Source organism: Maniola jurtina, chromosome 1, assembly GCF_905333055.1.
Source record: "Maniola jurtina chromosome 1, ilManJurt1.1, whole genome shotgun sequence".
Lineage (NCBI taxonomy): Eukaryota > Metazoa > Arthropoda > Insecta > Lepidoptera > Nymphalidae > Maniola > Maniola jurtina.
The window spans coordinates 13495963-13519036 of record NC_060029.1 but is presented as its reverse complement, the minus strand read 5'-3'; the positions used below and the strand labels follow the sequence as shown (position 1 = coordinate 13519036).

The 23074-nt window shown below is 36.2% G+C and overlaps 3 protein-coding genes across 12 annotated transcripts in view; 1 reads left to right on the top strand and 2 right to left on the bottom strand.

Annotated features, from left to right (window-relative positions):
• The window catches only part of LOC123868990 (leucine-rich repeat and calponin homology domain-containing protein), an 84640-nt gene extending 77343 nt beyond the window's left edge, over window positions 1-7297 (bottom strand). For all 3 annotated transcript variants that reach the window (XM_045911719.1, XM_045911700.1, XM_045911710.1), the window contains exon 1: window positions 7089-7297. In XM_045911719.1, the coding sequence (XP_045767675.1) occupies window positions 7089-7278 (190 nt within the window). In that variant the 5' untranslated portion in view covers window positions 7279-7297. The remainder of the gene's footprint in view (window positions 1-7088) is intronic.
• The window catches only part of LOC123869003 (elongation factor G, mitochondrial), a 28125-nt gene extending 9606 nt beyond the window's left edge, over window positions 1-18519 (top strand). The window contains exons 2-14 of one of the 2 annotated variants that reach the window (XM_045911735.1): window positions 8282-8294; window positions 10181-10304; window positions 11084-11230; window positions 11730-11885; window positions 12740-12903; window positions 13321-13559; window positions 14056-14435; window positions 14565-14803; window positions 15079-15240; window positions 15986-16104; window positions 16872-17084; window positions 17489-17690; window positions 18270-18519. In XM_045911735.1, the coding sequence (XP_045767691.1) occupies window positions 10221-10304; window positions 11084-11230; window positions 11730-11885; window positions 12740-12903; window positions 13321-13559; window positions 14056-14435; window positions 14565-14803; window positions 15079-15240; window positions 15986-16104; window positions 16872-17084; window positions 17489-17690; window positions 18270-18411 (2247 nt within the window). In that variant the 5' untranslated portion in view covers window positions 8282-8294; window positions 10181-10220 and the 3' untranslated portion in view covers window positions 18412-18519. Of the gene's footprint in view, window positions 1-8281; window positions 8295-10129; window positions 10305-11083; window positions 11231-11729; window positions 11886-12739; window positions 12904-13320; window positions 13560-14055; window positions 14436-14564; window positions 14804-15078; window positions 15241-15985; window positions 16105-16871; window positions 17085-17488; window positions 17691-18269 lie in introns of those variants that run through there. The other variant, XM_045911727.1, reaches the window with a different exon arrangement.
• Window positions 18520-21373: 2854 nt separating this feature from the next.
• LOC123864385 (sodium bicarbonate cotransporter 3) overlaps window positions 21374-23074 on the bottom strand; it is a 38554-nt gene continuing 36853 nt past the window's right edge. For all 7 annotated transcript variants that reach the window (XM_045904782.1, XM_045904800.1, XM_045904808.1 and 4 more), the window contains one exon: window positions 21374-22146. In XM_045904782.1, the coding sequence (XP_045760738.1) occupies window positions 22072-22146 (75 nt within the window). In that variant the 3' untranslated portion in view covers window positions 21374-22071. The remainder of the gene's footprint in view (window positions 22147-23074) is intronic.

Genomic DNA, 23074 nt, shown 5'->3' with positions numbered 1-23074 from the left:
TAATTCAGACCGAGTTTCCAGAGCATACGTCGAACTAGGTTGAAAATACAACAACATTGCTAAGTATGTCAGCAATTCTTAGTGCCACAGGAGGAAAACTCAGCGTGTCAAGGTTTTGCGCCTTGGTCCCATTCTATGATTTAAACGGATAAGAGAAGCCATATGAAGAAACAGACAATCTGTTCATAAGGTACAGGGAATGGCAACCCGATAAGACGGATTAACGAAAGCCACATGATACCGGATATGCGTCTAACATAACCGTAGAAGCTATGAAGAAGTCCCAATTCATTCTTGTTAACGATAGTGTAGGGAACGTATTACTTTGTGGTTACTGGAACTTAAATCAGGAGTGGGACTACAAAAATGTTTGATTTGTGGGTGGTACTCTTGCCAGAAGAGTTAGGTATATTCGGCCAATAGTCCCAAAGTGTTATCCAATAAGTATCTACTTAATATCGTATTAATGTAGATGACACTTAAGTTTCACAATCTGCCCACTGAGTTCAACTTTCGTAACTTATGACCCAAATTCCATTCATTCACAGTTTAGCAAAAGCTTCAATGAATAGTGTTTAACCCATAGCTCTTGTAAAGTTGGTAAAAGAGCATAACCATGGTATCGATCTAGGTAAAAAAGCTCATGTGCATATTTCGATATAAGTAAAATATGGAGCCAGTTTAGAGTTTTATTTGTCGACACGACTGCATTATCCACGAATTGTTTACTTTTTCTGGCACACACCCACTGGTCGTGTACACATAAAACAGGTTTTGAATACCTGCGCAGTGTCATGTTCTCAATGGGAATTGTGTCTCTGCGCATCATTCGATTTTCGACGCGGCGCCACAGTTTTGAGCTGGAAACAGTGCGACATTTTTACTTTGAAATGCACATGAGGATCGAATATCAGGACAGGACAGTCATATACCTGCGTTTTCAATCGAATTTCTTAGATTTTAGCTCATCATAAGCATTAATGTGGTGAATCTAATTTCGTTAAATTAATGGCTATTAATTGAAAGTTTCGTTAATCATTATGATCATTATCAAGGATGTCAATTTTAAATTAAAGTTTGGAGTTTAACGGTTGAAGTCTTCCGATCTTGTGCCATGATTCTACCTAGAAGTAACAGGAGTAATAATGTCAGTTCAACTCGTTCGCATCACTTCTTCCTTATTTTATGTAAGAAAACTTTCAGTTCTTTCAAATGAGGCTAGTTGGGAATTGGGATTCATTGAAACTCAAAAGTGCCATTACATTTACAACGCTGCCAAGTCTCGGAGCGTTGTCGTAATTCTCAACATCCGCCTTATATTGCATTATTTATTATTATTCTTGATCATAGAGACATAAAAGCACTGCTCACCCTACTTGTAATAGCTCAATGCTTATTTTTCATTGGGACCTACCACTGCCTACACTAGCTACTAACTCTGCGCTCTATAGCTTGTATGCAGAATAGCCCTCATAGAAGAATGCGAGTGCAATTTTAGATAACGTAACCATACGTTACATATACCTACTTATATTTGTTTTAAGCGAACAATGCTGTGATCGCCCCCTTATATCCGGTGTGACGCTCGAGCGCGCACGCTTATACACCTGTCGCTTTGTACGCTTTTCTATAGAAAAGCTGTGGGACACGGTTACTAGTTAGTTAAATACTATGAGAGAGGATAGGCTACATACATTCAGCGTTCGTTAGTTTGAAAAGTTTTAATGAACCGCTCTGAAAAGTTTACGTCTGCACTCTGCAGACTGCAGGTATACTCTATTTCATTGGAAAATTAATTTTAAAATACTTGACCTGATGCCCCAGGTTATCATCTATGCCCTAGAATCTTCAGTAGTTATGTCACAAGGGATTGCATAATATACTCTAAAATTTTTATCAGGCAGTCATCAAAAGATCGTGTCTTTCGAAGACTTGTGATGTCGCTAAAAAAACCGTTAAGATATGAATTTTAGTTAGGAATTCAATTGATCTGAACGCTGATCAATGTTGATGTGTCCTTAATCTTAAAGGCAAGTCCACTAGCAGTAAAACTTGCAGTCTCTCTCTCTGATTGGTCACTTCCACTGTGTAAAATGTAAATACTCGAAGCAGTCCACTTCTGAAAGTTTTGTATATTAAGTAAAACTTAAAGAATATGACTAGATATTGATACAATTGACTTTGAATTAGCAAGTTTTATTGCTTGGTTTGGTGGACACTTAAAGGTTGGAAGATTAAAGACTCTCCAGTCTCCAAACAGTTCAGCAGCGAAGGAGCAGCTAATAATAATGGGATTCCTAAAAAAAAAATTCTTAAGGAATCCACTTAGCAACATCAGATGTGGGATCACGAAACTTTCGATATCTAAGTAACTTCTCTTTGGCTAGTAAATTTTAGCGCTATTGATGCCGGCAGTTACGGACATTCGACTATAAATCACTGAGAAAGCCGGTAGTCCGGTGTGGACTGTGGAAATGCCGTAGTCCATATTTCATACGCTATCAATTTTATTTTAACCATCAATCAAGCAGAAATCCTGTCATTGATAAAACAACAAAAAATCTTTATTTGGACATCAAACTATCCCTCACCAGAGCTAGAAATACATTGAAAAGTAAAGATAGCTTTGCAATATCGCGTGAAAATAAATCGCTCGGATGTTTTCGAGAGTGCCACTAACTGGGTAAGATAAATCACGCTAACTATATCTCACCATGTTTGACCGTCTGTGAATCGTGATATCATTTTACTTTCTCTTCAATTCACTTATTGCACGCTACCCTCATTTCCGATCATCACAATTTCATTTATAAATGGGATTTCTAATACATAGCATGAGATATGTACGTCTTTATATAGAACCATAACCTTTTTGACTCACAGACGTTCTTTAGTTCAGATTGCAGATGCAAACAAAATATCTGAATCGCTGAATTAGACTATTACATTCGTTTGCTGCCGATGACCAACAGCTAACCCAAAGTGTTGGTTATTTGTACCCATAGTGTTAGTAAGAGAGTCTTATCACTAGAAGAATGTTAAATATGCATACGGAAGGAAAAAAGAAAAGAGGACGACCTAAGAAAAGGTGGATGGATTGCGTGAAAGAGGATATGCGCATAAAAGGGGAAGATGATATGTTGATGGATGACAGATGGATGGAAGACATGTTGTGCCGACCCCACGTAGCATAGGATAAGGTCTGGAAGAAGAAGAGAAGGGTTGGTATACTGAGACCGCTCGTATGGTAGAGCGCAGGTTGCCAAGGGTTGACAGTTGACGTAAAAATCAAGACTTCCTGTTACCTTCCCACAACCTGCATTGTATCACAGTCAAGAGGTACACTTTATAGTTGTTTTGAGATTAGATAGGCTTGAATTTGTGATGACGTATGGAGCAGAAACGTGGACACTGACAGTTGGCCTCAGGAAATTCGCAGAAGAACAAAAGCGACCGACATAGCTCAAAGGATTAGCAAGCTGAAGTGGCAATGGGCAGGTCATGTCTGTCGCAGAACCGACGGCCGATGGGGCAGACGTGTTCTGGAGTGGAGACCACGTACCGGTAAGCGCAGTGTGGGACGACCTCCTGCCCGCTGGACCGATGACCTGAAGAAGGTGGCGGGGAGCGGGTGGATGAGGAAGGCGGAGGACCGTGTTTGGTGGCGCGCTCTTGGAAAGGCCTATGTCCAGCAGTGGACGCATACAGGCTGATGGAATGGAATGGAAAAGGCTTGAATTTCGGGAAGATCTTAAAGTGTGTAAGGATGCCAGAAAAAATACATTATGTCGTGCCCATTTGTATAAGGCAAAAGCTAGTCATTGCTTAAAGTTATTTAGATGCAAAATGGTTAACGACCAATGTTTAACAAATCTCAAAATAAAGAAGACTATTTATTATCACAAGTCATATCTCTCCAAACAGAATCGGGAGTTTAAAAAAACAATTCCACTTGAAGCACTCGAGTCTAAAGTCTAAACCAAACTGAGACAAGTACTGTTTTAACAACTACCAACGATGACGTGTGTTATGAGAGAGTGCAGCTGTCAATCTTAGAGCCCTTTCACATTGAAGATTTAACAAGTGTAAATTAAAAATTTATAACACCCCCGACAAGTGAAGGTTACAGTAACTAGAAAAAAGCTGATAACTTTCAAACGGCTGACCCGATTTTTTTGGATGATAGCTAAGAACACTCTCGATCACCTTTCAAACAAAAAAAACTAAATTAAAATCGGTTCGTTCGTTTAGGCGCTACGCTGCCACAGACAGATACACAGATACACACGTCAAACTTATAACACCCCTCTTTTTGGGTTGGGGGGTTAAAAAGAATGGTTTTGAAAAAAAGAAAACTTGAATAGACTCAAATCTGTCGAAGTACCTACCTGACTATGTCTTACTAGTTGTTGTTGTAGGGAAGGCTCAGATGCCTGATCCGGATATTGTTTTTACATATGAAGCAGCAAGAAACTTGCTAATATTGCTCCTATCAAGAATTCCACTAGTGATATGATGTGATATGATGAAGTTTTAAGACTGATTCCAGCTAGACAGTTCATTAATAAACTTGTTTACTTTACAATATCACCATACCTAGTTTACCTACGGGTTAGGTTTAGTACGCTAAACCTAATGCAGGGTCTATAGTAACTTCATGTTTATACTAGGCCTAGTAAAGCTGTGTGATAAAATAATGGTAACACGGTACTTAATAACAACTAAGTATTTAAAACGAAAAACTGGCAAGTAAAAATATGAAGAGCCAATGATGATCTCTTGTGTGAAAGAGCTCTCAAAGCCCTTATAGCGAGCATTGGAATAGATTTGAAACGAAGCCCTCTCATTACAAATCTATTTTAATTATACTGCCACTTCAACACGTGTCTATGTGAACGTGTATTAATTTCATCGCGATGCTATCTGGCGCATTGCAGATAGGCTAGTTAGCTTTTTGCTCGGAGATTTACCTAGTCAGATATAACAATGTTTGGTCTAGTTACTGAATGCAGTGGTTACGGATAGGTGCTAGTATGCTGTAATAATTAATCAATAAAATTCCACTCAGACCTGATTTTCGAATAAAAAATAGCGAGCAAACGAACAGGCGGGTCACCTGATGTTAAGTGATTATCGCCACCCATGAACATTTGCAGCATCAGAGGAACCACCGAAGCGTTGCCGGCCTTTCAGGAACTTGGTCCGCCACTTGTAACCTCATGTTGTAATCTAGTGGGAACAATTTACCGAAATACTCAGCAATACCTACAAATTTCATTATTCATTTCTGAATTCAATTTTCCATGAAGCAACTACATAAAAATGAAAATTCCAGTCATTGTGAGGCGATAGCATTGTAAAGCTTACAAGAACTTAAGTGCAAAAACATACAAATATACTGTACATGTACTTTAATTTGCGGAGCTGAGTGGTGGCGAAAATAAATGTGAACGTAGACAGCATAAGGATAATGCATTCTGTATAATAATATCTTCCAGCTTCCATAATATCTTTAAGTAGGCCCTTGATACAAAGCTGCAAGTTTGCATTAAAGTTTTACATGAACAAAGAATGCTTGGTACCGGAACGCTAAATCATTTCACATGACGGCCGCTAGGGTGATAACTAGCCACGGCCGAAGCCTCCCACAAGACCAGACCAGAGATTGAGCAGAAATTATATATTCCCAAGTTGCCTCTGCTGGCAATCGAGCCCAGGACCTCCACTTATAAGACCACAGCGTTCACCACTGCGTCAACGAGGGAGTATGTGAAATGAAATCATCAGTCGTCGTCGTTGTTGTTTAGGTAGAACATGCTGCCAGTTCAGTCGATATCTATACTTCTATACTAATATCTGTGCTAATATTATAAATGCGAAATTGTGTTTGTTTGTTTGTCCTTCCTTTACGCCCTAAGCAACCAATCAACTTGATTTTTGGCATGGAGATAGTTGAAAGAATGGAGAGTAACATAGGCTAGGTACTTTTTATCCCGGAAATCCGGAATGAGTTCCCGTGGGATTTTTAGAAACCTAAATCCACGCGAACGAAGTCGTGGGCATCAGCTAGTACAAACATACCAAATAAGTAAAATCAGATCAGTTTAGTGTATACTGATTATACATGAATAATTGAGGCTATGATTACTAAAGTAATACATATATATTTCTAAAATGGCTCCCATTTTAAGCAGCTGGTAGAGTTATGCAAAAGTAAATAAAACCGTTTTAAGAGCCGCATTTTTATAGCGCCCGCCATGATAATAAACGCCAAATATAGCCAGTGAATAGAAGCTTTTGTTTTTCTTATGCCTAAAAGGAATATTACCCACATTTGAAAGGTACCTTGTATTATAAAGATAAAAAATATTATGATAATATCATTGTTTACTGTCAGAATTGGGTCTGATAAAGTGACATCATTTTAAGTTTTAACATTATGATATATTATACTAATATATCATAATGGGGGGGGGGGGGGGGGGGGGGGGGGTGTTATAAATTTTTAATTTACACTTGTATTATAGTAGATAAGTATTTAGCTGTTAGATCATCAATATGAAGGTAATTACAAATAAGGATAGAGCATTAGTAAACTAAACGTAAATTTAAGTTTATAGTCACAGTGTAATTTAGTTCATAAAATATTGATAAAAGTTTCATTTTACAAACTTGCCTAGGAGCAACTGATGCTTAAAAGCTCATACCTACTTAATGCAAAATAACCTTTACGGGTTGCCCAGACGTTTTAATGAATTTAGAAAGTTTGATCAAAACTATTAAACAGTTAACAGTAAAGCTAGTGGTGCTAAATGCAATCAGGGTATGAACTCAAGTTATAAATGAGAAAAGATGATAATAAAATGAATGATTCACGACCGGAATCGGTTACCGTGAAGTTATGAACTTTATCTTTTCCGATCGATGTGACGACCACGCCGGCTCCGAGACTCGAATTGCCGGTAAACAAAAATAACATCCTCCAACACTGCAGCGGTTACGAGATGACATAAAATACATCGAAAACTTCGTGTTGAACCCAAATCGCATACGAATGCAGCATGATTTATTTATAAATTCGAACTTACCAGCCACAACTGTATCACTCAAATCATATTTCACTGGTTTCGGGAACTCCCGCAACTTACGCCCGCTCAATTTTAGTTCACCACTCAAATAAGCATCCTCCAGAATTCTTTCTAGTGATTTTGTTAACTGACTATGAATATTATTATGTCCGTTCATATTTACATTCACATTTGGCCCTAACACGGCCATATTCTTTCAAAAACGAAACAAAACTGACAATTCAAAATCATGAAGTTATCGATACATCAATTCATGTGACATTTATTTGAGAGAAACCACAGGTTATAAGATACTTCGCATTATGTTGCTCTCTTCGGAGCAAATCTATATTTCTATTTTGTCTATGTTGAAACTATGAAGCATTACACTCTACAATTTTCTACGTATTCGTATTGTCATATTTTATTTTTATTAATAAAATTATACTATATATAGCTCAATTACCACTGACTGACTCACTGACTCATTGACATAATTGTTCTCCTAGAAAGAGAAGGAAAATGATATAATGATGTAGGGGAGATGTGTTTGGATTCGGGAACCCTCTGGGGAAAAATTATGACATTTCGGAAAAACAAGATGGCGGCCGAGGTGATTTTTGCAGCTCCTTTGTTTTTTAAGGGACTCCGTTCAAACTTGCAACTATTAAAGAATGTAGTAAATGGTTAACAGAAAATGTAGAAAAAATTGGAAAAACAAGATGGCGGCTGAGCCGTAGCGTTTTCAAAATTTTCATTTTTCGACCCCGAACCGCGGCGCCACAGATCCAAGACGGGGTAGTCGAGGATAACTATTTTTTCGTGTTTCGCCCACGATTATCCTGTATTTTGACAGAACGGGAGTGGTTTAAAAAAATTCAAGATGGCGGCTGTCGTGGCGGCCGTTTTGTTAGAGGTACGAAAAAACGCAATTTTAAAAGTTAAATATCTCAAAGTTGGCAACATCGGAGCGATTCGGCTTCTATGAAGCGGTTGTACGTATAGACTCGAGGTATAGATCGGTGGGAAAAAATTACCCCATTTTTAGGGAAATTTCAAGATTTTCGGGAAATTGTAAAAAATCGAAATACGCACTTTTAGCAAAATCCGAGTATGAGTGATTACGTGTTTTGCTCGTACAAATGACATTTGGGTATTTTTGTCGCCGGAGACTGGCAACACTGGAATTTATCAAAGAAAAAGTGATTTTCGACATGGTCTTTTTTAGGGGCGATCGGTTCGCCTGGGTGCGAGCGAGATGAGAGATTGAAACGTCATCGGGAGCGGTATATCCTGCAGTTAATAGGAAAATTATGAAACCGTGTAAAATCTTTCTGTGAAACGAGTTGGCGGCCATTTTGTATTTTTTTTAATTTTTCGAAATTTTGATCACGTTTTTGAGGCAGTTGGCAACATTTTGGAAAGTCAATATGTATGAATCGATTGTGTATCTCGGCTGGCAGTATGGAGATATGCAACCAGTGTTGCCACTTTTGGGGAGATTTTCGAGATTTTCAACTAAGAAACTCCTGTAAAATTTTGTATGAAAAATTTTTTTTTCACTGATGGTGTTGTATAGAAAACAAAAAGTTAGTAAGCCAAAATTATGGAGACAGCTGATGATTGAGGATTTCGGAGACGGGTGAAGGGTCCGCTTAAGGTATTGAAGATAGGTGGGGGGTGCTCGAGCAAATGTCATTCATGACGTCATCCAATTGCCAAAAAGCTGAAAAAAAATTCAAAATAGCGAAAAAAAGATGGCCGCCATACAAATTTCGCCGGCGTCCAGCTCGGAGGGTATAAAAGATGGAGGTGCGGTTTCTTGGCAAAAGAGGATCAGAATCCAAAGATTTACTCGATGAATAGAAAAAAAATTCAAAATGGCGGAATTTAATTTTCCATACATTTTGTATGGTGAATATTGAATGCCTCATTCTCCTAGAAAGAGACGGATAACGATACGATAATGTAGGGGAGATATGTTTTGGTGCGCAATATGAGTAGGGAAAAATTATGACATTTCAGAAAAACAAGATGGCGGCCTATATGATTTTTGCAACTCTTTTGTTTTCCAACCGATTTCGTTGAAACTCGCAATCTTTGAAGAATGTAGTAAACGATTAATAGAAAAAGTGGAAAATTTTGGAAAAACAAGATGGCCGCCGTACAAATTTCGTAGGTGTCTATCTCGGAGGCTATAAAAGATGGAAGAGTGGTTTCTTGGCAAAAGATGATCAGGGTCCGAAGGTCTACTCGGTGGAACAAACTCTGCATGCTCGCGGACCACTTTAGTGGTCCGCGCACCCACGCACCCTACTAAATTATTATCCTAATTTACAAAAAAATAATATGGATATCGTTTTCAGGGTTTTCCAGGGTGCTAATTTTGATAACGACATTTATTTTAAAATCCAAGATGGCGGACATGCACTTTTTAAGAAAAAATTGATATGGGTGTCGTTTTGTGGGTTTTTTTTGGGGTGAATTGTGTATCTTAATAAATAAATTTGGTTTAATATAATAAAGTTAACCCAACCACGTCACGCGAGCTGCTTTAGCAGCTCGCGCACCGAGCAAAAACTAGTTAGTATATAAGGTTACATTCCACATGCGATTTTTCCATAAAACTTTGTTAAACTAATTAACTATAATTAAATATATTATTTTTATAATAATTCTAGTTTTATAGTGCGTTTCATCGAATAGTACCTATGGCGTTATGTTGGCTCCCCTGTCTGTCCAAGTCATTGGCACCATATTTGCATAAGAAGACGTAGATTTTGTTTATTTTCATTTGATTTTCCTGAATGAATGAAATGAAAATCAAATGAAAATAAACAAAATCTGCGTCTTCTCATGCCAATATTATGGTGCCAATGACCACCCAACAGACAGGGGAGCCAACATAACGCCATAGGAACTATTCGATGAAACGCACTATACCCTGTTAATTATCGAGAGTGTAACCGGGCATACTTAATATAACATTGGGCTAACCATAAATATGATAGACCCATTGGATAGACCTGTCAATGTGACATTGATCAACTGTCAATCTCACATTAAATTGACGGCCAGCCCTAACCTAAAAATTCAAAAGACTAAGTATTTTTTATATTTTGTGTGATCTAAGAATAACAAAATTTCATCAAAATGACGATTCTAAATATAGTTCGAATACGAAGTATATCAAACATACTCAAGAAATCAAGCAGTTTCCAAATTGAAGTAAATAAGGTAGTATTGGCTCATTCTTGATTTCAATTTCAATTAATCTTTTATGAATATTTTACGTAATTCAATTATGAAATTATGGATATTGGCGTATATGGTGTCAGCTATAAGAGGTTTAAGTACAGAGGCTGTTGAAAAAATAATCGTTTATACATTGCTTGATAGAATAGGTTATATGAATTTTGTCTGGTTTATTCTAATCAATATTTCACCGGCTTCTTATTTTTACTCACACGGATTCGACCTCTGTAACCCATTTTAAGCCTTTTATTACTAAACAAGGTTTTAGAATAATTTCCAGTAAGAATAATTTTATTATTAGTAGGTAGGTAAGTACTTAAATACTTATGTGGTGATAATCTAGTTTATTATTCTTATTACTACAGCAGCATAAGGGAAGATAATTATAATATTATCTTCTTGGTGAATTGGCAGCTGTGCAGGGCTCTTCCAGCCCTGTATCACTTTGACCATTGACAGTCTAGTGAGCACCCCCATTTTACAGTTCTCCTCTAATACTGATTGCTGCCAAGAACAACAGCAGCTATACCTATATGAATTTATATTTTCTAGCATAGATTTACAATTATATTTTAGATTTAAATTGACTTTCAAGTAATTATCATTAGTGATAATAACAAAGACAGATGGTTACCATGCTTTCTAAAGCATTGTTTTTCTTCAAGGTAAAAGTTATTTTTATAACAGACATAGATAGATGTAGATTGAGTATCAAAGATCAGCCATTTTTTTAAAGAACAAATCTGTTATTTCATTTTCAGAACTATGCATCACATGTCAAATATGCAGAACACAAGCCATTGGAAAAAATCAGGAACATTGGTATATCAGCTCACATAGACTCTGGAAAAACTACACTTACAGAAAGAATATTGTTTTATACAGGCAGAATAGAACAAATGCATGAGGTTAGAAGATGCTAACAGTTAAAAAAAAGATTCCAATAAATTGAGAACCTTCTCCTTTTTCTGAAGTCGGTTAAAAATAGCTGTGGACAGTCACTGTGACTGTTGTCCACAGGTTTAGGTTTTTCGAAATCCTTTGAGAACTCTTTGATTTTCCAGGATAAAAAGTAGCCTATGTGCTAATCCAGAATATTATCTATCTCCATTCCAAATTTCAGCCATATCTGTCTATTAGTTTGAGCGTGAAGGCGTAACAAACATACATACACACGCATACAAACTATTGCCCTTATAAGTGTGATAGAGTCCACTTAGAAATAAAAAATTTCAATCATCAAAAAAAGTTAAATTAAAAATAATACATTAATTTATGGTCTACTCTTATTCCCTTTCGGGGTTGCACTTTATCGAGGGTCATCCATTATAACTAGATCATAATTTCAGACATGTAAGGCTATGTCTATTTTTTCAAGGCAAAATATAATATAAAAGTTTTCAACAGGTAAAAGGCAAAGACAATGTAGGTGCAGTGATGGACTCCATGGAACTGGAAAGGCAGAGAGGCATCACAATACAGTCTGCAGCCACTTATACTGTATGGAAAGACCATAATATCAACATTATTGACACACCGGGACATGTAGACTTCACTGTAGAGGTAAACAAATAACTTATTTAAAAAAACCAGCCAAGTGCGAGTCCGACTCGCGCACCGAGGATTCCGTACTTGGGTATTTTTCCCGACATTTTGCACGATAAATCAAAAACTATTAGGTATGCATAAAATAAATAAAAATCTGTTTTAGAATGTGCAGGTAAAGCCCTTTCATATGATACCCCACTTGGTATAGTTATCTTATTCTGAAAATTGAAACACATTTTAATTTTTTTTTAAATGATGTAACCACAAATTCTCAGTTTTCGAATTTATTTCTTTACTTGTGCTGTAAGACCTACCTTCCTGCCAAATTTCATGATTCTATGTCAACGTGAAGTACCCTATAGGTTTTCTTGACAGACACGACAGACGGACAGACAGATAGACGGATAACAAAGTGATCCTATAAGGGTTTCGTTTTTACACCTTTTTACAAAGAAATCTGTTTTCCTTTCGAGCTACGGAACCCTAAAAAGCGACTTCAATAACCACAAACACTAAAAATTAAAAAATAATTTAATTCATTACTGAATATATTATGTAATTATTAATTATTAAAAAATTAAAAATTTCTGATAGATAGACAGACAGACTGGATGAAACTGTAAGGTTTCCTTGTTTAAATATGCTTCCATCTTAAACTGCATCATCAGTCATCACTAACCACCAAGTGAGATTTCAGTCAAAGGGCTAACTTGTATCTGAATAAAAAAAGTGGAACCCTAAAACATCTTAAACTATATGACGATTATAACCCAAGGGACACTTTCTAAGTGGAAAAGGATAAGGTAGTTCTAGGAATAGGTATGCCTAAAAGGTGCCATTAATTGAACCTATGATCTTTTTTTTTCTAGGTAGAGAGAGCTTTAAGGGTTTTGGATGGGGCAGTTTTAGTGTTATGTGCTGTGGGTGGAGTCCAGAGTCAAACATTAACAGTTAATAGACAGATGAAGAGGTATAATGTGCCTTGCTTAGGATTTATTAACAAGCTGGATAGATTGGGGGCTAATCCTGATAGGTAAGTTAAAGTGTAATTTTAGTGTTCACAAAAATATTTTTTGAAAATTCATCCCTTAGGGCTCATTCGCACGAGAGCTTTTTTAACGTCAGTTAAAAAAAGCGTTCAAGAGAACAAATGCATTCCCAAGTATTTGTTCACACGCAAAGCTTTTTTATCGCGCATTTTGTATTGTCAGCGCAACGCCGGGTTCTAACGCTCGTGCAAATCAGGGTTTCACATTGGCAGCTAATTGAAGTGAAATTCTAAAATTAAAGCAACTTTACCTCTACCTTCACCATGTAAAGCACAAATTCCTACTGAGAAAAAATTGCTAATACCTACCCGCGAATGTAAATAATCGACCCAAAGTAAGGGATGATGGGTACACAGCTAGTATGTATCTTTAAGTACTTTCAGAGTAAGTTTTTATTTCAGAGTATTAAAACAAATGCGATCCAAAATGAAGCATAATGCTGCATTCCTCCATCTACCGATCGGCTTAGAGAAAGAGTGCCAAGGGATATTGGACCTTGTGGAAGAGAGGGCGGTGTACTTCGACGGCGACTACGGCGAGGTGGTACGGCTAGATGAGGTCCCTCAGAACAAAAGAGCTGAGGTCAAGGAGAGACGACACGAGCTCATTGAGCAGCTGTCCAATGTGGACGAGTCTTTGGGTAAATTCATTTATACTGAAAAACACATTCAGGCATGCAGGATCGATCACGGGGAATCGGCATGCCTGAGAAGTGAGAGTTCTGCACAATATCCTCAAAGGTCTGTGAACTGTGAAGTCTGCCACTCTACCAGGATAGTATTTAGTATGAAACACAGATCGCGGAAGAGTATTCCAAACCTTAGCCATGCGTATGAGATGACGCAAAACGTTTCGTGTGTGTAGATGGAATGTCGACGACATAAGGATGGAAACTCGCCCCACTTCTTACGGTTCGATAGTAAAATGGTGAAGGGGGGACAAGATCGAAAAGTTCTTGTGCACCCTCTCCGAAATATATCCTATAAAACACCTATAAGCCGGCGACCTTACGGCGGTGATCGAAACTTTTTTTAAATTTTCTATGTCAGCTTGCCAATCCCTTGAATCTCTTAAAGGATAGGTACAAGCTTATATTGTAGTTTTGTACTAGTACAAAACCAAAAAACATTTTTCAGGTGAATTGTTTCTTGAAGAAAAAACTCCCACAGTAGCAGAAATAAAACAAGCAATACGCCGAACTACTTTAAAGCGTACATTCACACCGATTCTTTTGGGGACTGCACTTAAAAACAAGGGTGTACAACCCTTATTAGATGCTGTCTTAGATTACTTGCCACACCCGGGGGAAGTAGAAAACACAGCCATTTTGGGTGAAAGGAAAGGTTTGGAAGGTGAAACGATAGTTCTGGATCCTTCTAGAAATGGATCGAAGCCATTTGTGGGGTTGGCATTTAAGTTAGAGCTGAATAAGTTTGGACAGCTAACATATTTGAGGTGTTACCAGGGCATGTTGAAAAGAGGCGAGAATATTTTCAATACTAGGACTCAAAGGAAGGTATGAATTTTGTTTTACAATAACTTCTTTACTAGATGATATTTTCGGGATGGAATTGTTCTCGAAGCAAATAAAAAGCCATAGTTACAATATTAGTGATCCTTTCAATAAAAATCCAACATTTCTCAGGTCAAAATCTCCCGTCTAGTACGGATGCATTCAAACAATATGGAAGAAGTTAACGAGGTGCTAGCGGGCGATATCTTCGCGTTGTTCGGCGTCGACTGCGCGTCGGGGGACACGTTTGTGAATGACGTCAAACTACAGCTGTCTATGGAATCCATCCATATACCGGATCCAGTGGTATCCATGTCTATTAAGCCAAAGAATAATAAGGATAGGGATAATTTTTCGAAAGCTGTTGCAAGGTGAGTAAACTATTCCTACAAAAGTTTAATCACACAGTGACTAATTCCATTCACAAATTAAATTTGACAGATCTGAATCTAGTGCCATTTTTTCCGCAGGGAGCGTTATAAAAGGGATAGTAATACATTTATGTCATTTTAGTTTAGTTTAAAGATTGTGTACAATCGAATTAGGTACAATACCTATCTTTTTTGTTAATCTAGCCTTAGTGCATATCATGTTAATCCAGCTTTACTCCCGAAACAGCTAAACATTTTTTTTTTAATTGTTACAGATTCACAAAAGAAGACCCGACATTCCACTTCCGTTACGACGGCGACAACAAAGAGACAGTTGTATCCGGTATGGGGGAATTGCATCTAGAAATCTACGCGCAAAGAATGGAGAGAGAATACAATTGCCCCGTCGAGTTGGGAAAACCTAAAGTTGCGTTCAGGTATTAAACATAACTAAGCTTGTAGTAGCATTTATAAACCAAAAATACAGTTCAAGATATCAAACAGACAGAAATCTACGCGAAAATAATGGCGAGAGAATACAATTGCCCCGTTGAGTTGAGAAAACCTAACATTTCGTTCGGGTATCAGGGATAGTTAGGCATTTATAAACCTAAAAGACAGTTTAAGGTATTTTTCAAACAGACTAAATGTTGCTGATAAAATTCTTTGCATTGTCATATACTAGGTATATTTGAGCCTAAGATGAAAAGGGGTAGTAAACATTAAACTTGAGGGGCCTGTGGCGCTTCAAGTTTATCAGTCGATTGCGTAAGTATAGACTTGATAGACATATAATGTTCATACACGTCGGTAAGTGGAGATCGACTTTGGAGATCAGAATTAACCTTTTCGTTTCCTCCGTGCCTCAAAAAGCACGACATTGATTCTCTGGTTATTATCAATAAATATCTTATAATAATCGTTAAATCTAAGAATCGAAAATCGATTCGAATGAGAGTCTTATGTGGATAGATCTGGAAGCCTGCAGCACTATTAACCCAAGAATACTCCTACCAATAATATGATTAACGGAAAGCGGCCACAACCCTTAAGAAATGGAAACCCTTAGGAATGCGATGCGGAGAGATATTGAAACCTTATTCTGGTAAATCTGGATCGTGAATTAGGGTATGTAAAGATTGGCTGTGATTGTTTATCTAAAGCGGTATTTATTTTGAACAGAGAAACTATGATGTCGCCGTGTCCTTTTGACTACCTTCACAAGAAGCAATCCGGAGGTGCGGGTCAATACGCCCGAGTTACTGGAATCATGGAGCCTTTACCGCCGCATCAAAACACAAGTTAGCCATTCTTACTTTATTTAGTACTAGAGGATGCCCGCGACTTCGTTCGCGTGGATGTAGGTTTTTGAAGATCCCGTGGGAACTGTTTAGTTTTCAGGGATAAAAAGTTGTCTATGTCAATAACATGGATGCAAGCTACCTCGGTACCAAATTTCATACAAATTGGTTGAGCGGATGGGGCTTTAGGAATCCCGTGGGAACTCTTTGATTTTCCGGGATAAAAAGTAGCCTATGTCCGTCCCCGGGATATACGCATTTATAATATTAGTATTGAGTATGGACTAGATGATGCCCGTTACTTTTAAGTTAGCTTGAATTTAAATTTTAAAAACTCATTGATTGTGTGGAATAAAAAGATGGCCTGTCTCTGGGATGCGAGCTATATCTGTACCAAATTTCAACAAAATTGGTTAAGCCGATAGGCCGTGAAAGTAACAAACACACTTTCGCATTTATAATATTAGTATGGGTTCCGAAAGTCATCTCAAATGTAAGTTTTTGAGCAAGTAGGAGGGTAAAAGTAGACAAACTTGACCTAAATAAAGTATTATTTTAATACATACAGGCTCATCCATAATATTAAATCTTATCTGATATATATACTTATCTGATATTGAAATTTTATTACAAGACTGTCATAAATATCAGAATATGTTAATTTGTTACACCAATCGCATTAACTTTTCGTTTCTTAACAAACTACCAAAGTTAGTTCTCTAAAGTGGTTTCTCTATGCTAACAACTAATGTATGCCATCTTTTCAGTGCTAGAATTCGTGGACGAAACAATAGGCACGAACATTCCAAAGCAATTCGTACCGGGTGTTGAGAAAGGATTCATCGACACTTGCCAGAAAGGATACCTGTCGGGACATAAGATATCTGGCGTTAAATTCCGGCTACAAGATGGCGCGCATCATATCGTGGATTCCAGTGAATTGGCTTTCTTTCTTGCTGCGAAAGGGGCGGTTAAAGAAGGTAATGTATTTACAGAATTTTTGGAAAGTTTCTTTGTAGAATATAAATCATTATTTATCGTGTCATATGAATCGTGGTATCGAAGTATAAAAGTTAATACGAATACGCATTTAACATTTTCCATTTTTGTTAACAAGCCTGTCCCTGTCTAGTATTTAAATGTTGTAAATCCCTTCCCAGATTGCTTTAAAATCACATCGGAAAACATAAAGTGGTATGTGAAATTTTTTTTAAAGTCCTACGCCTCTCTTAAGTCTGATTTCAGGAAAACTCATAAAGATTCTAGGATGAAGAGGACTTTTTGATTTACTAAACATCCATAATATTATTTATCCATATATAATAACATAATATTATTTCATATGAACATTCAACAAATAATAATTAATTTTCCTGTCTTTTAGTATTCGAAGATGGCGCATGGCAGATCTTAGAACCCATAATGTTCGTAGAAGTGACAATACCCGAGGAATTCCACGGCACAGTATTAGGGCAACTGAACAAACGAGGGGGAATTGTCACGGGCACTGAAGGTTTGGAAGGATGGACCACTTTGTATGCTGAAGTACCCTTGAACAATATGTTTGGATATGCTGGGGAATTGAGGTGAGTTGATGAGACCATGAGATCTTAGCGATCTTTTGCCAGCGTGGCAGACTATGGCCTAAACCCTTCCCATTCTGAGAGGAGACCCGTATTCAGTAGTGGGGCAGAAATGGGTTGATCAGGTATTTTTTGCGCACCTATTTTGGTGAAACTACTAATATGTCAATTATTTTAATCAAAGCTGGGTAACATTCCCTATTTGTTGCATTATTATCAAAGTATGAAGTAAGATGGATTTTTTTCTATTTGATGTTCCGCATTATCAGGCGGAAGTTATCATAATGAATTCCTTAAAGTTGTCTGATAGCAACCGACTGAGCTTAGTAAGTCACAAATTACTTAGTTTAGTAAGTTGTTACATTAATAACAAATAATTTATTGTAACTGTATATGATTTTTAACTGCTGAGTTTCTTGCTGGCTCTTCTCAGTAGAATCCGCTTTTAGGACCGGTGATAGAATCCTGCTATACCATAAGTGGCACAACTTGTACATGAAATAAATATATTTCGATACATTTTATTTCTTTGTCACTCATGTTTTCGGTTAGCGCGTTTCATCATGATTGTTTAATTTTCAGATCAATGACGCAAGGCAAAGGTGAATTCAGTATGGAATACAGTCGCTACTCGCCCTGCCTGCCCGATATCCAGGAGCAGTTAATACGAAAGTATCAAGAGGAGATGGGCTTACTACACGACCAAAAGAAGAAAAAAAACTAACCGCCTAGCAAATACTTAGAACAATTTAGTGATATTTAATTTTAAGTTGTAAGTACGTATTTAATTTAATTATTAATAATAATTAATATAATGTGAATTTAATAATTTTACACGGGATTTTATTTATAATTATATTATTTGAGATAAGGGTGCCTGTCAACTGAAGTGAGGCCGTGTGACATGGTGTATCCACACATGACACATGCCGCCGGGTTCGGCCAGCACGGCAAGTCGGTGGCATGTATGGATCCAACAATTTTCACGTAATCTATAATATTATAATAATAATTATGTCTTTATTGTCTATCTTCGCTCGGATCCACTTTTCGCTCCGCTTAGTGAATGAGTGTTTTTAGGATGCGTTTCCACTGAAGCGGAATGCAGTGGAGATGTTTTAACGAATCAATCAGGCTATTGTTAGACGACGTGATAATTTTATCACGATCTCTTAATAATCTAATTACGTTTCCGTTCCGCTTCAGTGGAAGTGTGCCCTTACTGAAGTCGAAACGAGCGGAGCGGAGTGAAGTGCAAGAACGGACCAATCAAATTATTGGTATATATTATGAATTACGTAATTTTCTAAAATTCTTTCTAATAGACTAGGTATAATGAAATTCGATGACATTTTTATAAAAATCCATTTATTCTTAACACTCCACAAAGTTCTCCAAAACGAATACAAATGGTAACAAACACACGCCAGGTACAACAATAATTGTTTGATACAATGATAATTAGGTACAATACAATATATTTTAGACATTGAGACTACATGGCCGCTAATATTCTATTAGTTCAAATTCCTGGAACCGGCCGGCAACGCATTGGCGCGGGCGCTTCTTCTGATGCTGTAATGTTCATGGGCGACGGTAATTAGGTACTTAACATCAGTTTTCTAGTGAAAAATGAGCAGATTGATTTCCCGGCGGGAGTCGGAATATTCTAACAGCTGATAATATGTGGCTGGCCTAAGATAGTGGTTATCAATCTTGGCTGTGTTCAGGGTGCGTAACCACTGAAGCGGAGCGCAGTTGACCAATCAGGTTGTGATAATTTTACAATGTCATCTCTCAATAATAATGTTTGGTCGAGTGAACACACATCTCCACTCCGCGTCAGTGGAAACGCACGCTAACACCGCACTCATTTGAGCAAAAAAAAGTTGATACGCGGCCACAACCATACTAACTCATTGTCTATGCCTATAGGGGTAAATTTTTTATTAAGTATAATTTATGGCAATTCGTATATCAAACTATAGGTAGGTACTATTTTTAAATAAATCAACAAGTTTTGTTTTACATAAACCATGAACCAATTTAAAACAGCATTAGAAATCAAACTAGATTTTTTGTAAATAACAAAGCTACGGATGGTTTTCAACGCCACAAAAAATTTACTAAAAGGTAGATAATCAAGTTTTTGCTAACTAAAACATTTAACTTACAACCAATTACTTATTAACTATAGTATAATAGTCATTACACAAAAATATTAAATAACCTATTTTGTTATAATACTCCATAAAAAATATCCATAAATTACTTACGAAAAACAATTATCTTGCAATAATGCAGTGGAATTACTTCAGTACACAATATACAAACTTAAGCACTAACTAATGGTGTTATATTGGCACTTAATTTTACATTTAAGATGAACGCACACTACAACATAACTTATGAGTGAAACGTAAGGGCGAATTTTTGATAAGGGATCCACTTTAGCCGTAAAAGATTAGAAATCGATTAAAAAAATCAATATAAATCTGTAATTGGACTTTTTTTTGGCACAACCAATTGATTTGATTGCATAGAGAATTTCTGAGTATAGCTCTCTCCATCAGTTACTGAGTGACTTTGAGCTAACATATTAGTTTCACAGTAAACTAATTGGCAAAGTTTTATTGCAGTGTGCTCATCTAAAAGGGGTAACTTTATTTACCTATACGTAGGTTTCACTTAAACATTCGTATCACACATGAAATTGATCAATTTTCAATATATTACCTATACGGAGTAATAATGCTTAGATAAAACGCATACAAATCCAATACTCTTATCACTAATACATGCTACTACATTTCCATTAAAAAGTTACAATAAATCTGCCAAAAATGTTGGTGGGATAATAGGCCCAATAGATATGTCCCGAACACCTCAGCGAATCTTAGATATTATTGGTTTTTTTTTGGGACCGGCTGTGTTGGTAGTGATGCTGGTTTTTCTTGTCGTATAGACGTTGTATAGAGAAAGAAATAATATAGATACTTAGTAATTTCATACTAACTATTATGTCGGTTCTACAAATCATGAGTCTAAAATTAAAAATACTATCCTATTTTACACATTTATTCCTTCTACTTATACATAGTTATGTGTTTTAAATTGTTCTAAAAAGCTTTGATTAATTGAATTCGAACTTGACATGGGCAGACAGCTTTAAGTATTATTGAAACGTTTGTATTGTGAACTTTCTACCATGATCAACACGTTGCGATAATAATCATATTATCATATTAAAAAAAAAAACCGGCCAAGTGCGAGTCGGACTCGCGCACCGAGGGTTCCGTTCTCGCATATTTTTTTTCGACATTTTGCACAATAAATCAAATACTATTATGCATAAAAATAAATAAAATCTGTTTTAGAATGTACAGGTAAAACCCTTTCATATGATAACCCAACTTGGTATAGTTATCTTACTTTGAAAATTTAAACACATTTTTTTTTAATGATGTAACCACAAATTCACGGTTTTCAGATTTATTCCTTTACTTGTGCTATATGACCTACCTACCTGCCAAAATTCATGATTCTAGGTCTACGGGAAGTTTTCTTGACAGACACGGACGGACGGACGGACAGACAGACAGACAATAAAGTGATCCTACAAGGCTTCCGGTTTTCCTTTTGAGGTACGGAACCTTAATAATCAAGTTTTAGTAAAAATATTGATACTTACCTAGATAATTTCTTTCAGTTTTTTTTTGGCTTTTTTTTTGGGAAAAGCTGGCTACCAATACCAATTTATACTTGTAAGAACATAAACACATCAATACAGTTAATTCTAGAATAGATTATTATCTATGTCTACGTAAATTTGTGCCGATTTACTTTCTAACAAACAAAAACTTGCACAATCATTGCAAATAAGTAAGTATTAACTTATGATTGTGCAAGTACCTAGTTGAGAATGAATATTGAGTTTTACTAACACTTGAAAAATCGACGTAGATAAACATAAAACATAATATAAAAATAGTCATTTCATTTTTGCGCAGCACGATCACTAATATAACAAAATCCATGGAACGAAAAAAGCTTTTGGACATAAAAATATGATAATCTGCGTTAATTTTGATCTCAATAAAGAATAAGTAAATAGTTCTAACTCGATTGTAAATAAATCTGTAAACTAATCTACAGCTATCTGTTCCTAAAGGAAAAGGATAGCATTAATTTTAGTTTATTTCATAGTAAGATTAGTTCATAGATTCGTGTACGGCCGAATATGCACTAATGTCTAAATAAACTTGAAATATATTGGTATGTTTTAAACTACATTTTAATTACAGAAAAGTAAAGATGTTTATATTTATATCGTGCTTAAGTATCCACATGAATAACCCTATGAAAGTTTCAAAATTCGAATAGTTTATACTGAAGTTTCGGCAGAGGTAATCTTTTTGATTCCGCTACTCCAAGAATCCTTGCGCCTTAGAAGGTCACTCTGAAAATCATCCAGAGGAAATAAAAGCCACAAACTACATACATTTAATAATACAACTTAAACCATAAGAACCATCCAAACCGTAAGAATAAAGAAATACATGGAATATTAGCGTCTGTTGAAAAAGAAATGGGTTGTAACTTGTAAGACCTACAGCCTTGAAAAATATGTACAAAAGGTAAGAATAATAGTCTACTCGTAATAGACATATAAACATGCGAAGATATTGATTTCATGCAACCAATAGGTACTGAATAGTGGAACTACAACAACTACCCGTACAATAAGTTAAGTATTAATTATTTGACATTTAAAGCAGACCAGGTGACTAATTACATATTAAAAGTAAAAATATATTTAGTATACTTACAATAAATGTTTAAAATAATAACGGAACTATATTAAAACGTAGGGAAAACAATTCATTGATTTAAAACTACAACTTATATTTATTAACGTACCTAGTATCGATTTTTTTTCAATATCGTTTTTTCAATTCTAAACCTTTGACTAACAAAACACTAATTAAAATACAAATAAAATACGGTCCCAAAAGATGGTAGCATGAACAATCATATCGATTAATCTTTGCCAGTCATAAAAATCGCTGTTTTTAATGATGCCACATTACTATTTTAAGAAGATATTTGTAATAACGATCATGGTGATGAAGATACAAACAATATACAGGATTTAAGAGTACCTAAAAACTACACAGATGCTCTAGCATTTTCAATACAACATAATTATTAAGTAAATGTAGGTATTTACAAAAAAGTCAAATAGTAATCGTATCTACATAGTGAGCTACATCTAAAGGAATGGCATCAGGCACTTTTTTCTTTATGATTCTCAGACACGGTTTAGACAGCTCTAAAAATACTAGTCGGGATAGTGATTATTTAATATGACTATTGACTAGTGTTTA